This window comes from Homarus americanus, unplaced genomic scaffold (assembly GCF_018991925.1).
Source record: "Homarus americanus isolate GMGI-L3 unplaced genomic scaffold, GMGI_Hamer_2.0 scaffold39675, whole genome shotgun sequence".
In the NCBI taxonomy this organism is placed as follows: Eukaryota; Metazoa; Arthropoda; class Malacostraca; order Decapoda; family Nephropidae; genus Homarus; species Homarus americanus.
Genome location: NW_024736071.1, coordinates 13,458,276 through 13,474,049, shown reverse-complemented (window position 1 = coordinate 13,474,049; position 15,774 = coordinate 13,458,276). Strand labels below are relative to the sequence as shown.

General features: G+C 38.3%; 1 protein-coding gene across 3 annotated transcripts in view; it reads left to right on the top strand.

Annotated features, from left to right (window-relative positions):
- The window catches only part of LOC121871802 (YEATS domain-containing protein 2-like), a 124,782-nt gene that overhangs the window by 81,519 nt on the left and 27,489 nt on the right, over nt 1-15,774 (top strand). For all 3 annotated transcript variants that reach the window (XR_006089949.1, XM_042374301.1, XM_042374300.1), the window contains exon 10: nt 5,372-5,554. Coding sequence is in view for 2 of the 3 variants with exons in the window: in XM_042374301.1 (XP_042230235.1) it covers nt 5,372-5,554 (183 nt within the window). In the remaining variant the exon portion in view is untranslated. The remainder of the gene's footprint in view (nt 1-5,371; nt 5,555-15,774) is intronic.

Below are 15,774 nucleotides of genomic sequence, written 5' to 3'. Positions count from 1 at the left end.
ATTTTTTTTAAATTAACACTGCAATGCGCTATATATCATCAATATGTAAAATAAATTTCAAAATGACCAATAATCTGACTGAAAACACAGAAAAAAAGCGTTTATGTTGAATAGAGTCTGAAGCAAGATGTTACCTCCACTGAAAAGACACAGAGACTGACGCCTGTTTGGTGTGTTGACAGGCTGTTTGGCGCGCATAAAACTAGTTTCCTGTACTTCAATATATGTGTGTGTTGTGTTGTCAATAGTAAGAGAAGCAATTGAGACCCTGCAATTGTGTGTAAATGAGGTAGAAATTCAGATCAGCAACCTGGGACTTGGTCACATTTTTTGTGATGACACATGTTCTTTGACTTTTCCATTTCTTATTCACGGTTTCTGTGCTGGTTCATATTTATTTACTAAAGTGGTTAATGTTTTAAAGCAAAATCTATTGAAATATGAATGGCAAATGAACAAAAATGAATAGAGGGAATTAAATGAGGTAGGTTAGGGAAAGGTACTTTGAAAATGTATGTTTTATTTCCGTAGACTTTATGTACTAGTATTAACCGGCCTTTTGGATTATCCGTCGGTCCCTTCCCTCCATATGTGGTCGGTTAATCGAGGTTTTACTGTAGTTTGTTTGAAAGTTGGGCACCGGCCCAAGGTCTGACGCGTGTACCTGTATATTTATCAGTTCTTAGGTGACTAAGCTTCTCTCTTATAAAAAGACAGTGACATGACCTGGGTGAATATAATTAACATTGCTGGGATTCTTGTAAGATACTGATTAATTTGAATATAAACATGCTATAATTTGCACTAGACAAAACAATTTTAGTACCGTAATCAAATTAGTACATGTGCACTCCAGCTTTGCACTAAGGTCATTTATTTCTTTTACGTTTCTTTTAGTATGGTGTGTGCATGTAAATGGATGAAAATAAATGAAGAAATCTATGTAAATCTACCCAAAAATACAGTTGAAAAATTTTTTTATAAAATGTACTACAGTACTGTACACTAATGTACAAAATTTTTATCTCTTGAGCAAAATATATGACGTTTATATTCAAATTATTGGCTGTCTTGCAAGGATTCCAGCAATGCAAATTATAATCTCCTAACTTTAGTCTGAGATATTATATAAGATAAAAACTGTAAGCCTAAAACCCTGGCTGGGAGGGACAGCCAGCCAGCGAGGGGTGGGGGGGTTGAGGTGATAAGTTTGAGCCGAAGGTCTCTGTGTGTTTATTTAACAGTCCTACTAAGCTTCTTTCATTTTAAAATGCCAGTGAAATGACCTAGGAGAATATAATTAACATTGCTGGGATTCTTGTAAGATACTGATTTATTTGAATATAAACATGTTGTAATTCGCACTAGACATAACAATTTTAGTACCGTAATCAAATTAGTACATGTGCACTCCAGCTTTGCACTAAGGTCATTTATTTCTTTTACGTTTATTTTAGTATGGTGTGTGCATGTAAATGGATGAAAATAAATGAAGAAATTTATGTAAATCTACCCAAAAATACAGTTGAAAAACTTTTTATAAAATGTACTACAGTATTGTACACTAATGTACTACATTTTTTATATCTTGAGCAAAATATATGATGCTTATATTTAAATTAATCTCTGTCTTGCAAGGATTTCAGCAATGCAAATTATATTATCCTAACTTTAGTCTGAGATATTATATAAAATAAACATAAAGAAATCACCAATCTTTTGTCTGGGAACACAAGGAAGGAAGTAGCGTGTGGGAAGAGGGGGGGGAGGTGAGGTGACAGAATGTCTGGCGTTTGTTTGTTTATTTATTTGAGATAAGATTTGACAGTTGGCGCTGAAGGCCTGCCTGTGTGTTTATTTATCATTACTTAAGAGTGACTAAGCTCTTCTCATAATTTGCCACCCAAACGACCTGGGTGAATATAACTTACATTGGAGGGATTCTTGTAAGATAGTAATTTATTTGAATACCTGTATAAACAAGCTATATTTGCAATAGACATAACAATTTTAGTACCGTAATCATTTAGTACATGTACAATACAGGTTTGCACTTAGGTCCATTGTTACTGTACAATATTGACTAAATTCACTAGATAACGTACGCCTGGCAGCACAATCTATAAGAATACGCGATGCATACGTGACTGTGCCCGCTCTAGGGCCATTTAGGTTCGCTACGTCCCATTATTTGAATGTTTTTTTTTTCAATTTAAATTTTAATTGTTTATTCCTTGATAGAGGAAGCGGGATCCTAGTGCTGTCACTTGGTACCCCTGTACCATAACACCAGAAGCAACTGGCCAGTGTCACAAGTATATACAGTACAGTACAGTCATCCCTTGGTTATCGCGCCTAATTGGGACCCCGCCGATAACGAAAGTACAGAACCTATGGGATTTATTCTGATTGGTTCCAGGCACCCAAGACCCAACCCCAAGTTTCCCATTTTACGACCATTTAGACCCACTAAATATATATATAATGTTATGGTAAATATCATAAACACACATAGGCATGGCTAGATTTATTACAAAGTGATGAAAAGGGTACTCTTAATACTGTAGTCCACAAAAGATGTAGCTATGCTTTTTTTATTTGGTCCTCCATCATACGAGTCCATTTTCTCTCACATCAGGATGCCTGAGTCCTCCGTTTTCTCTCTTAATCTTAGAATGCACCAGAGACTTAGTTATTCTTAGTAATGCCACAGAATTTGAAATTGCAACCCCAATTGCAACTGGGGTTGCAATTGTTGAGGCAACTAGATATGTCTGATTACAGCAAATGTGTTATTGTAAATTTATATTGTGCCTTTTAGAGAAGAAACTGTCAATTTTACGTTGTGGGGCATTTCTTCTCCTGATCATTAGCTGGTTCTTGAAGAAGGAGACCACTTTGTCCTCCACAGTAAACAAAATCGGTTCTGTTGTTTCCACATCAGGGTGCCTTGAAGCCAGTTTCCTGAACATCTCCCAGTGGTGAACAACATCTTTTAAGTCTGAAGAAGACATATGTCATCACTTTCCTTTTCCTCCTCACCACTGTCTGTTTCTAGCATCTCATCCAGTTGTTTCAAATCTTCGGGGGTAAGTTCCTGCTCATGAGACATCACAAGCTCTTCAACATCATCCTCCTCCACTTCGAGTCCCATTGAATGACCAATGGACACAATCTCCTTGTCCAACTCCGTTTCTTCCTCAAATCCCTCAAAATCATGGACTGCTGTTGGCCACAGTGCTTTCCATGCAGAATTCAGGGATCGAATGGAGACTTCTTGCCATGCTGACACAATCAATTTTACAGCCTCCAGGATGTTGTATTGCATCTTCCAAAACTGTGCCAGTGATAGATCAGGATCAGTGGAAGTTGCCTGATGACTCCTACTGAACATTTTCTTCATGTACAACTTCTTGAAGTTGCTGATCACATTCTGGTCCATTGGCTGTATGATTGATGTAGTGTTGGGAGGCAAAAACAACACTTTGACAAAGTCAAATAGAGCCTCCAAAGTGCTGGCAAGTTCAGGGTCATGACCAGGGGCATTATCCAGAAGGAGAAGAGCCTTTAAAAGAAGTTTATTGGTGGTTAGGTAACTCTTCACAGATGGGCAAAACACCTCAACTGCCCAATCATTAAAGAGCTGTCTTGTTACCCATGCCTAACGGTTTGACTTCCAATAAACTCCAAGTTGTCCTCTTACCACCTTTTGTTGCTTGAACACCCTGAGGTTCTCAAGTGGTAGACAAGCATAGGCTCAGTCGGAAATTCCCTGAAACATTGGCACCAAGCAATAGAGTGAGACGGTCCTTCATGGGTTTATGCCCCAGTAAAGAAGCTTCATCTCTGGAAATGAATGTCCCTTCCAGAACAGCAAGGTTTCATCCACATTTAACACTGTGGAAGATAATTCTTTTCATCCATCAGTTCCATGAACTCCACTACAAATTTTTTTGCTCCTTCTTCATCTGCACTGGCAGCTTCACCATGCCTACCAACACTATAAATGTCACTTCTTTTCTTAAACTTATTGAACCAGCCTTTGCTGGCCCTAAACTCTTCAAACTCAGTTTCAGAAGAACTAGGTTGATCTTCCTTCAAATGTTCGTATATTTCCCTGGGTCTTTCACAAATAAATTCAGTAGAAATGGAATCTCCTTTCATTTGTTTTTCTTTAATCCAAATAAGAAGTAACCTCTCTGTTTCTGGAATTAATGATGTACCTTTAAACACTCTGGTAGATTTATCTCTCACTTTAAATTTGTCTCTCTGCGCAATAATTGTAGACACAGTTGATGCCGACATGCCATATTCTTTACTCAGTACATTGGTTCTAATGCCTTGTTCATGTTTCTTAATTTCCGGTTTAACTTGAAATGAAATTGCCTTTCTAGATTTCTTGGGACCCATGCTTGATGCAGTAATTTCACCAATAAAATTTTAAGTTCACTAGCTGTAATTTAAGATTATTTTATTTAAATCAACTCTGCACTGCGCTATATATTATCAATATATTAACTAATTTTCAGAATGACCAATAATTTTAATGTAAAAACGTAAATATACTGTATTCAAGAGACCAACAAACACGATGTTTCCTCCACTGTAAACAAAGTTAAACAGAGACGCTTTGGCAGGTGAGTCAAACGGCTGATGGGCGCACAAAAAACTAGTTCCCTGTACTGTATGTATTATCAATATGTTAACTAAATTTTAAAATGACTACCGTAATAATTTTAATATAAAAAATGCAAAAATATTAAAGAGCGCAACCTTCTTGATATTTACTCCACTGGAAACGAATGTAAACATAGAACCGATTACTGTATTGGCGGACTAGCCAATCAGCTGATGCTCACAACAAAACGTGTTTGTCATAAGGATTTCGTTAATCGAACTGAAAATCCTCGTGGGAGCTAATTCGTTAACCGAAATTTCATCAATCGAACCGTTAGTTAACCGAGGGACCACTGTATATATAGGTGTTTAAGTCTACAGGTCATCTTGCTATGCAAAGGAGGAATGAAAATGTTATGTGTTCAAAACATGTAAGGTGGTTTTGGGAGGATTTTCAAATCTGATTCATCATAATCTGTGTTTGGAGGGTTTTCTCATAGTCAAGAGCTTGTCATTCAGTTTGTATGAGAATACTGTAGAAGTCACCTTTTAACCAGGACATTTGACAGTTTTCTCAAGGTCTCAGTCATATTCCTTGTAAGCCAAGAAAGTAGAACATCATGTGCTAAATTTTTATTTTTTTTCAAAGTTCAGTAAATTTTCTAAAATTATGGACTCCCAATGAATGCTGATTTGATAGAATATTTAATGAGACTTGTTTGTCATATCATCATTCATTTCTTATCTCTTTCAGATCAATTTTCTTTATCTGTGAGCACAAAACCTGAGAAAACCTTATCATACTTGGGCAATCTAGAAAAATTGGTGCAAGATGTTGATAACTGTATGCCAGTGAATGGCCAGGTTGGACTGCAAGAAGTTGATGTTGTCACTATTGATGATGATGTGAAGACTTCATGTGGACACAAGTTATCAGGTAACTTCACAAGTTATAGTTTGATTTTGTTGTTGTTTACCATTTGTCTGAATATCTATATTCTTCAGTGTCTTAAGTGTAAGTAATATTATGATCCGGGAGGTATATATCATTCACAAAAGTTAAACCTGGCCAGAATTTATATTCTGGTATTGCATTGACCATTTTTGGGAACCATTGAATTTTTCTAATTTTTTTTATTTTCTCAAAAGGTTTTGTCAGCCATCTCATTATGGAAAATATCCTGGAATGTAGATACAGTGATACAGTAATATCTCCGTTAGCTGGAATCCCTCAAACCCAGAACTCTCCAATAGCTATAACTAAAATTTGCTTGGAATTTTTCCAGAAAATTCCCTAAATTCCGTGTTTGTTAACAAATTTCCCTCACTGAACCAGCTAACTCATGGGCAAAGAAATGTATATTCCTTTTTTGTGTTTGCCCTTAAGACAATTATTTCTTATATTTTTTTCACAATATGTATGTAGGATGGTGTGTGCATGTAACTGAGTAAAAATAAATAAAGAATGTTACATATATTTAACCAAAAATACGAGTTGAAAAACAACCATAACGCCTCCCAGCTTGGCCCAATGGCCTGTTAGTTACAGTGAAGAGTCTAACCTAACTACAATGCCATGATTAATCACTATTAAACACTATTCTATCAGCAAGCATTAATAATAACAGCAAATACAGTGAAATATGGCAGGGAGCTAAGAAAATTACAACTGCAAACAATGCTCAACTTGGGGTCACTCTCCCTTTACCTGCTCCTGTTTGCCAGGTGTATCCAGGTGTACGTATGGGCGAATTACATATCTTGTATGTAGTCTAATTTGAAAACAGTGATAGGCTCAGTGATAAACAGATTATATATACAGGGGACCCCCCAAATTTGTGGATTTTTATTTCGCGTTCCTCTATTATTCGTGGATGACACCCGGGATGTACCCAAGAATATCTGTGAGCAGTTTTAAAGTTGCTGGCATTTTTGCGGCTGGGGCAGGGAGCCATTCGTTCTAGAGACAGTAATTTCCTTTACCTGTATTGTAAATATATGTTTGTATGTAGAGAGACACAAACAAAACACATACAAATAAATAAAAATGGGAAAATACTCTCACAAGTAATCAGAAAAAAAAAATATTAAAAATGTGACAGTCTTCCCTCAAGTCCATGCTTTAATAAATAAAGTACAGACTTGAGGGTAGACATGTCACATTTTTCATAAATTTGTTTCTGATTATTTGTGAGAGTATTTTCCCATTATTATTTATTTGTATGTGTTTTGTTTGTGTGTGTACACAAACACACACGCACACACACACACACACACACACACACACACACACACACACTTACTGTACAGTATTACCCCGCTTTACACGGTTTCACTTTCCGCGATTTCTCATTTACGCGGTACCTTGCCAGAACCGGACTTTCACTTTCCGCGGTGCATCTACTCATATACGCGTGAAGTACAGTGACCCCTAGGTTAACGAACTCAATCCGTTCCAGAAGGTCGTTCGTTAACCGAAAAGTTCATTAACCGAAACCATTGTTTCAATGGGTTTTTGGGTAATTGGTTCCAGCTCACTGAAAATTTCCTAAATTCAACAAAAATGGTAGAAAAGTTCACCTACTTTGAGGTGTGTATGTAGAAGGCTCCTGGATGATGATGATGATGATGGGAATTAGAATGGGGGTGGAGGAGAAGGAAGAAGAGAAGGCATTGGGGTGGAAGAGAAGTCACCCCATGGCACCATTTCACCCATAAAATTTTAGTTCTCTTGGTGTATTTCAAGATTATTTTCTTTAAATCAACACTGCACTGCATTATATATTGTCAATATGTAAAATATATTTCAAAATGACCAATAATTTGCTTGGAAACACAGAAAAAAAGTGTTTAGTTGAAGAGAGTCTCAAGCAAGATGTTACCTCCAGTGAAAACAGAGAGAGACTAACGCCTGTTTGCTGTGTTAAGAGGCTGGATGCCGCGCATTAAACTTGTCACTTTACCTTCAATTATGTTCAATAATTGTTAAAATGACTAAAAAATTGAATATTAAACTTTTGAAATTATTGAATAGTATAAACTTCTTGATATTTACTAAAATAGTAAGGAATTTAAGCCCTAGAACCGATTAATGTATTGGCGGACTGATACTAAAGCTGGTTGCCCAGTCAGTGCAAGTGAAAACATGTTGAGGTTGGTTCGTAAGAAATTCGTTAACCGAATTTTTGTTCGTTAAGCGAATTGAAGATCCTTATGGAAGGCAGTTCGTTAACCGAAATTTCATTAACCGAGGCGTTCGTTAAACGAGGGGTCACTGTATAATTATTTTTTTTTTTAGCTCATAAAATTCATACAAATTACCCGGCCAGAATATAATTTACATTGCTGGAATTCTTACAATATGATGATCATTTTGAATATAAACATCATGGATTTTGCATTAGACATACAAATTTTAGATCTAATGTAATAATTTGGTTTACACACAGCAAATATTTTATCTTTTGTGCAAAATACTGTATATGAAGTTTACATTCAAAATATTCCCTGACCTGCAAGGAATCCAGAAATGTCAATTATATTATCCTAACTTTAGTCTGAGTTATTATTTACTACTAAAAATGTAAATTACTATTTTCTCCCAAAGCTTCTCTGGTAGGGAGGGAAGGTGGGGGTGGGGGAGGGAGGGAGGGAGGGACCGACCCAGCTAGGGCCGAGTATTTTGATTGACAGATAGTGTCCTTCAAGAATATTTCTTTGTTTATTTAATGAAGATATATGTTTTAGCTCATAAAATTCATACAAATTGCCCGGCCAGAATATAATTTACATTGCTGGAATTCTTACAATATGATGATCATTTTGAATATAAACATCATGGATTTTGCATTAGACATACAAATTTTAGATCTAATGTAATAATTTGGTTTACACAAAGCAAGTATTTTATCTTTTGTGCAAAATATATGAAGTTTACATTCAAACTATTCCCTGACCTGCAAGGAATCCAGAAATGTCAATTATATTATCCTAACTTTAGTCTGAGGTATTATTTATTACTAAACGTTAAAATCTAGTGTTTCACCCAATCATTTCACAGAGAGGTAGGGGCCAGTGAGCTGGGAAGGGGGGGGGGTGGGATTTGAGTCCATTATTTGAATGTATATTAACCTGGCGACTGTATTTCTCTTAAATATTAATTGTGTGAGCATACCATCATAAAATTTGGATGTTATTTTTACTACAACATAGGTATTGTGTCGGAAAAAGTGAAGTTTGGGGGTCGGGCCAGTCTCTATTGGAATTAATCCCATATGTTCTGTTGTTCACTTTACGCGGTTTTCACTTTCCGCGGCACCCTGTGGGTTCAATTGACCGTGTAAATCGGGGTACTACTGTATATACAATACAGTGGTCCCTCGGTTAACGAGCACAATTCATTCCAGAAAGTTGCTCGTTAACCGAAAAATTCGTTAGCCGAAACCATTGTTTCAATGGGTTTTTGGGTAATTGGTTCCAGCTCACCGAAAATTGCCTAAAATCAACTAAAAAGGTAGTAAAGTATACTTACTTTGAGGTGTGTATGTAGATGGCTCCTGGATGGTGATGGGAATGAGAATGGGGGTGGAGGAGAAGGGAGAAAAGAAGGCATTGGGGTGGAAGAGAAGTCACCCCATGGCGCCATTTCACCCATAAAATTTTAGTTCTCTTAGTGTAATTCAAGATTATTTTCTTTAAATCAACACTGCACTGCATTATATATTGTCAATATGTAAAATAAATTTCAAAATGACCAATAATTTCCTTGGAAGCACAGAAAAAAAGCATTTAGTTGAAGAGAGTCTCAAGCAAGATGTTACCTCCACTGAAAAGACACAGAGACTGACGCCTGTTTGGTGTGTTGACAGGCTGTTTGGACCGCATAAAACTAGTTTCCTGTACTTCAATTATGTTCAATAATTGTTAAAATGACTAAAAAATTTAATATTAAACTTTTAAAATTATTGAATAGTATAAACTTCTTGATATTTACTAAAATAGTAAGGAATTTAAGCCCTAGAACTGATTACTGTATTGGCGGACTAATACTACAGCTGGTGGACCGCCAAATGCAAGCGAAAACATGTTGAGGTCCACTTGTAAGAACATCGTTAATTGAGGGATTGCTGTACAGGTAAAAGAAAAAAATTTCCTAAGGGCAAATACATAAAGGGAATATACATTTCTTTGTACACAAGTAAATATGTCCCCCCTCCCCCCCAGTGACCTGGTGGTAACAGTGAAGAGTCAAGCGTAGCTACAATGCCATGATTAATCACTATTAAACACCAATTTGGGGGGTCCCCTGTACCATGCATTTTCCTATGATAACATAATAAGAAACAGTGTATCATTACTATAGTGAATGAATTAATATTCTCATACACAACAATTGTCAATTCTGTTTATGTACCTTTATGATTTACATGTTTTTTTGTTTTTATCTACAGTAGTTGATGCGTTGCAATTATTTTGTCACAGAGCTTAGTACAGGGACACATCCCCCCTTATTACATTAATTTATTTGGGGAAAATTATTTCAGTAAACGTAATCCACCTAACGAAAGCTTTTTAGTGGATCTTAACCCTTTCGTTCAACGGGGACTTGCTGTATACAGTAAGTTGTCGCTTAACGTCGTCCTGCTCAACGCTGTTTCGGTACTACGTCGCTGAACTTTAGAGACTAAAAATTCATTTAAAGTCCCGGTGATCCGCTCTTGTCTGGCCGCGCTACACTCTCTCAGCTCGGCTCGCTGCCCTCACTCGAGGAACGTCACAGCGTCCCCAAGCAACGCCAAGCCAGTCTCTGTTATGACTTCACATCAATCGTGCGTGCATAAGTGTATTTGCTCTAAAATTGTACTATAACCATTCGAAATGGCTTCCAAGTGCCCATCAAGTGCTATTGATGCTAGTGTAGTGAAGAGGCAACGTAAGCCCATTACCCTTGCTACGAAATTGGATGTATTAACCCGATTTGAAAATGGGGAACGTGCTGTGGACATAGCCGCTGTGCTTGGTCTAACTCCCACAATATAAAGATGACTGGTGAAGCTGCCAGTTCAGATACGGTTGCTGCCTAGACTTTCCCGCCAGAATTCAAACGGATTATCCAGCAAGGAGGCTACTCACCGAAGCAAGTCTTCAGTGTGGATGAGACTGGTCTCTTTTGGAAGAGGATGCCTGTGAGGACCTATATCTCCAAGGAGGAGAAAAGAGCGTCGGGTTTTAAAGCAGCAAAAGACAGCTTGACGCTGCTGGTTGGCGCGAACGCTGCCGGTGAACTTCAAGCTGAAGCCTACGCTGACTTCTCGCACTGCCAACCCACGGGCCCTGAAAGGTTACTCTAAGGATCACCTTCCTGTCATTTACAAGGCAAACAAAAAGGCATTGATACTGACTCCATATTTAGGCAGTGGTTAAACGTGTACGCCGTCCCTGCACAATGCACCGGCTCGTCCTCCCAATCACGATGACTTGCTTGACAGTGTGAAAGTTGTATTCCTGCCTCGCAACACAACAGCACTGATGCAGCCTATGGACCAAGGCGTCATCGCCGCATTCAAGGTGTATTATTTATGCTGTACCATGGCCCAGCTGCTACAGACGTAGAAAATAAACCAATGACCCAAGAATATTGTCGCGGCTTCAACATTCTCCATGCAATTGACAACATTGGCAAGGCATGGGAAGAGATTTGAGAAAATTGCTTGAATGGTGTGTGGCGTAAGCTGTGGCCCGAGTGCGTCAACAGTTTTATGGGATTCACGGACTTAGTCTCGGCTGTGAATAGGGATATCCTCAGCTTGGCTGGACAAGCAGGCTTTAATGAGGTGGAATCAGACAACATTGAGGACACCCTGGCATCCCCTACAGAAGAGCTCACCAACGAATAACTGTAACAACTAACAGAACACAGTCCTGTTGAAGACGATGACGACGAAGAAGAACCTTAACGAACTCTAACTTCAAAGAGGTTGGCAAAATCGTTGAACATGTTCCAGTAAGCAATGCAAATGCTTCTAGATGACGACCCAAGCAGAGAACGTAGCTACACCGAGATCTATAAGGAGAAGAAGATGAGTAGCACCAAGCAGTGAACACTGGATTAATTTTTTCATTGCTGGATGGCAGGAGCTTCTTAACACCAGCAGCTGGCAGCCAAGGAGGAGGAGGAGCAACCAGCGGTGGAGGAACCCCAGTCAGAGCAGGAGGAGGAAGAGGCAGCCGTAGAGTCTCAGTGACTCATCACCCTCCTCTCCCACCCTCCTCCGCTCCTGCCCTCCTCCTCCTCCGCTCCTGCCATCCTCCTCCTTCGCTCCACTACCCACCACACACTCGCTCTACCACCTCCGCCCATCAGTGAGTACCAATACAAACTTAATACTGTAGTTCTATGCACTATTCTCAATAGAAATTTCAATAATTTCTGTATATGTAACTTTTTTCATGGGGCAAAGGGAGGCTCAGGAACGTAACTCCTGTATTTTATCTATTTCTTATGGGAAAAATTGATCAGCTTAACATTGTTTCGCTTAACGTACGTTTTCAGGAATGTAACCCCGACGTTAAGCGAGGACCTACTGTACGTAATTTTATACTTCTATTAATATTATTATTCGTGTTGTTATTATTATTATTAGTATTTTTACAGTAAAGCCTCGAATAACGACGGTAAAGTGTCCTCCAATATTATAGTGTAAGGTGAATCATCGTATCGTGAATCAATAATTACCATTAAAATAAACCAATAATAATGAGATGCGTTCCAAAGTCTGACCTTTTCATATCTTTTGTGTGGCTTTTTACCCTCTTTTCCCCCAAAACAATAAAATTAATGAAAAATGAAAATTATGTTCTTTAAATAATGTTTCTGAATGCACCTTATACAATATAAATCAATATTAATATGGTCACACAAGAGGAGATGGGACGCCATTGTCAGTTTTCTATCTGAAATTGAAGGAAATAAGACCCTGGTTGTATCTGTAGTAAAATTAATATAGAAAAAATATGTATGTTTTAATTAATGTTTATTAATGTACAGTAAAAGTAACCACGGATTTTAAAGAAAAAAAAAGGAGGGCGATAGAGAAATGATAACGTATACGTGAACACTCAAGTAAACAGCGTCATTTATCTTATTAAGAATACCCCCCCCTGTATGTACAAAAGATTCATTATTGTTTATTACTGAATATGTATTTGATTGAATTAATGTTTATAGATGCGAAATGAACAATACAATTCAAAATAATAAGTAGAATATTAAAACATTGTTTTCATTAGTGTTTACACCTGTAATGATAGTTCTACATAAGAAACTGAAGAAAATAAGACCCTAGTTGTAGCTTTTGTAAAGTAAATGTAAAATAATTAATATGTATGTTTTAGGTAATGTTATTTAATGTTAATAAATGGAACAATAGAAGTAGCTCACCACTAATGGTGAAGAAAAAAAAGAGACGGATTGGAAACGCCAACGTATGTAAGTGCGTATACACTATACAGTATGTGAAAACATATTGTCATTTCTCTACATAATATGAAAGCAACACTTATTAATGTTCATATATGTTTTAAATAATATTTACTAATGTAAAACAAAAATTCTACTCACCATTGGTGGTAAAGTCTAAAACATAAGGACAGCCAATGAATGTTGTGCTAGTTTTTACTCAGATGACGAAGTCGTCAGGTTCAACTCTGGCTGAAGCTGTAGCTTTTCAAAAAGATGTCATAGCTGTTGCTGAAACTGAAGTTGTTGCTGAAGCTGCTTATGATGCTGAATTTGATGGTGTAGCTCAGGGGTTTTCAAACTATGGGTCCCGACCCTTCAGTGGGTCGCGAAATAAATAATTTGGGTCGCAAAATAAAAATGGGTCGTGAAAATAAATCAGAATATTTTTATTTTCATACAATTGGATACATATAATTCAAATATAACTGGATCATGAGAAATTTACATGAATTTTGTCGATGCTAAATAAAGGAAAATTGTGACCAGTGTTTGTCTTTGATTTACTCATTTCATATCATTACACTTAGGTTTAATGGGTCGCAATTCAAATTGTTCTGGCTGTGGGTCGCAGTAAAAAAAGTTTGAAAAACACTGGTGTAGCTGAAGTTGATGGTTTCGGTCTTCGAATAATAAAGCTGTCGAAAGAACCTTGCACATCTGCTTTCTTTTCTCAATATACATCTTTATGTAGAGATCATGTGTGTTTTTCACATCCCTGTTAATTTTAACCTTTAAACCCCGGATTAGTGTGCTGCCGGCAGTATCCCACACCCGGGGGTAAATGGAGAAAAATCAACTTTTCCAAAAATAATTTTTAACCATTTTAAATGATAAAACAATAAAAAATAAGTAAGAAAAAACTATATATTGACCCTCTAGAAACCTCCCTGGCCTCGCAGAGTATAATGTTTATCTATCAGACCAAAGCATCCAGGCCATTAGTATAACATAGACTTAGCAATAACCAGAGGAGCACGTGTTCACCCACGGAAGTTGACACACCCTACAGTGACTAAGGTGAGATAAAGACCTGACCCAAGGGAGGTCAAGGTCACAAAGGGAACAAGAATTCTCAACGCCACGCGATTAGCTTAACCCGCCGTCATGACCTTGTTAATTCAAGGAACTGTTATCCAGACAGCACTTCTGTTACCTGACATAACAGCCAGTTTAGACACTCCCAGATTAGTGTTAATTGGGAGAGGTCGTCTGTCGGCTGGAGATCTCCAATATAAAGGCCCTGCAGCTCTTTTCACGATGATTTTATTCATGTAACTGTGAAGGGCCAGCAACACACGCCCCCAGTCCTGCTTGTCGTCTCATCGAAGAAGTCTGTCACTAGTTGCAACGAGGTCTCAGCTTGGTCCATCGACGTTGTGCCATCCACTCAACGTGTAAAAGTAAGTGCTGGCTGTGTAGATGGTAGTACAGGTAGTGCGGTGATCCTGAACCTCCCCAACGATCGACTTAGTGAAACTGCCCATTTTATTTGTTAGGTTATTGGAAAATATCATAGTCTATTATGTATTGTGTACAAACCCCTATTAATCCCCCCTATTGAGCTAGTAAAATAAAGATGTAACACACATTTGGGTTTTATACTACACTTGTACCGAGCCTGTTAATATATAATATTATCTTCACACCCTCGAATCACGCTACCTACTTTCCTCATTCTACGACTTTACTACCATAAACTCCTACCCTACCTCTTCATATGAGTGTAAAGGCCTGGCCTTTGGGATATAAATCCCTTGCCAGCATAATCAGGATCTTATAAAAAAGAAAGTCAAGAACCATGGGTTTCCAAGGGGCAACAAACAACCGTTAGATATTGACATCTCTTTACTACGAAAATAATCACAATAATTTAACTCTGACACCACTCACACAAATATTAAATAAACAGCACTGGAGTCGAACAATTACTTGAAACAAAACAATCAATACAACAATGTACAGATATTTCCTACGGTTGTAGAAGAATCTTCCCCCTAACCAGCACGGTGGAATGATCTGGTAACGCGGTGATCCGCTCTCAGGGGGAAGGTCCAGGGCAGCTTCCTCACTTGGCGCCGGCGTTGGTGGGCGATGTCTTGCCACACAGGAGAGACACCAGGGCACGGATAGTGGATCGGGCGTGGAGGAAGTGGAAATCACGTGGCAGCCGCGGCAGTAGCTGGAGTAGGTGGCCGGAGTTGACAGCTGAATAGTGAAGGACTGGGGAATCAGCCCATGAGCCCCAGGAACCTCAGATGAGTACACAACCAGAGTTAGAATCGATCAGCGGGGGAAGTGCAGCTGTGGTGCCGGCTGGATAGTGTCTGGTGTGCTACGAGGCAGCAGCAACCTTCTCACCTCCGTCTACCCCCCTAGTGGGGCTGCGAACAAGCAAACGAGCGGCGGACAACCATCCCACTCATTGCAGCCCTTAAAATGAGATTTTACCTCATTATAAGAGGGAGGGAGGAGAGGGGGGAGATAAGGAGACAGTGTTGGTTTGACAGCTGACGCTTATGGTCCTTACGCACTTAGGGACCCATCCAGCCCATACGTGCACGAACTGATCGCTATAAGAACAGCCCAGTCCCAACCATTGTAAAAATTATCAATAACTTGTAATAAATCAGTGTATT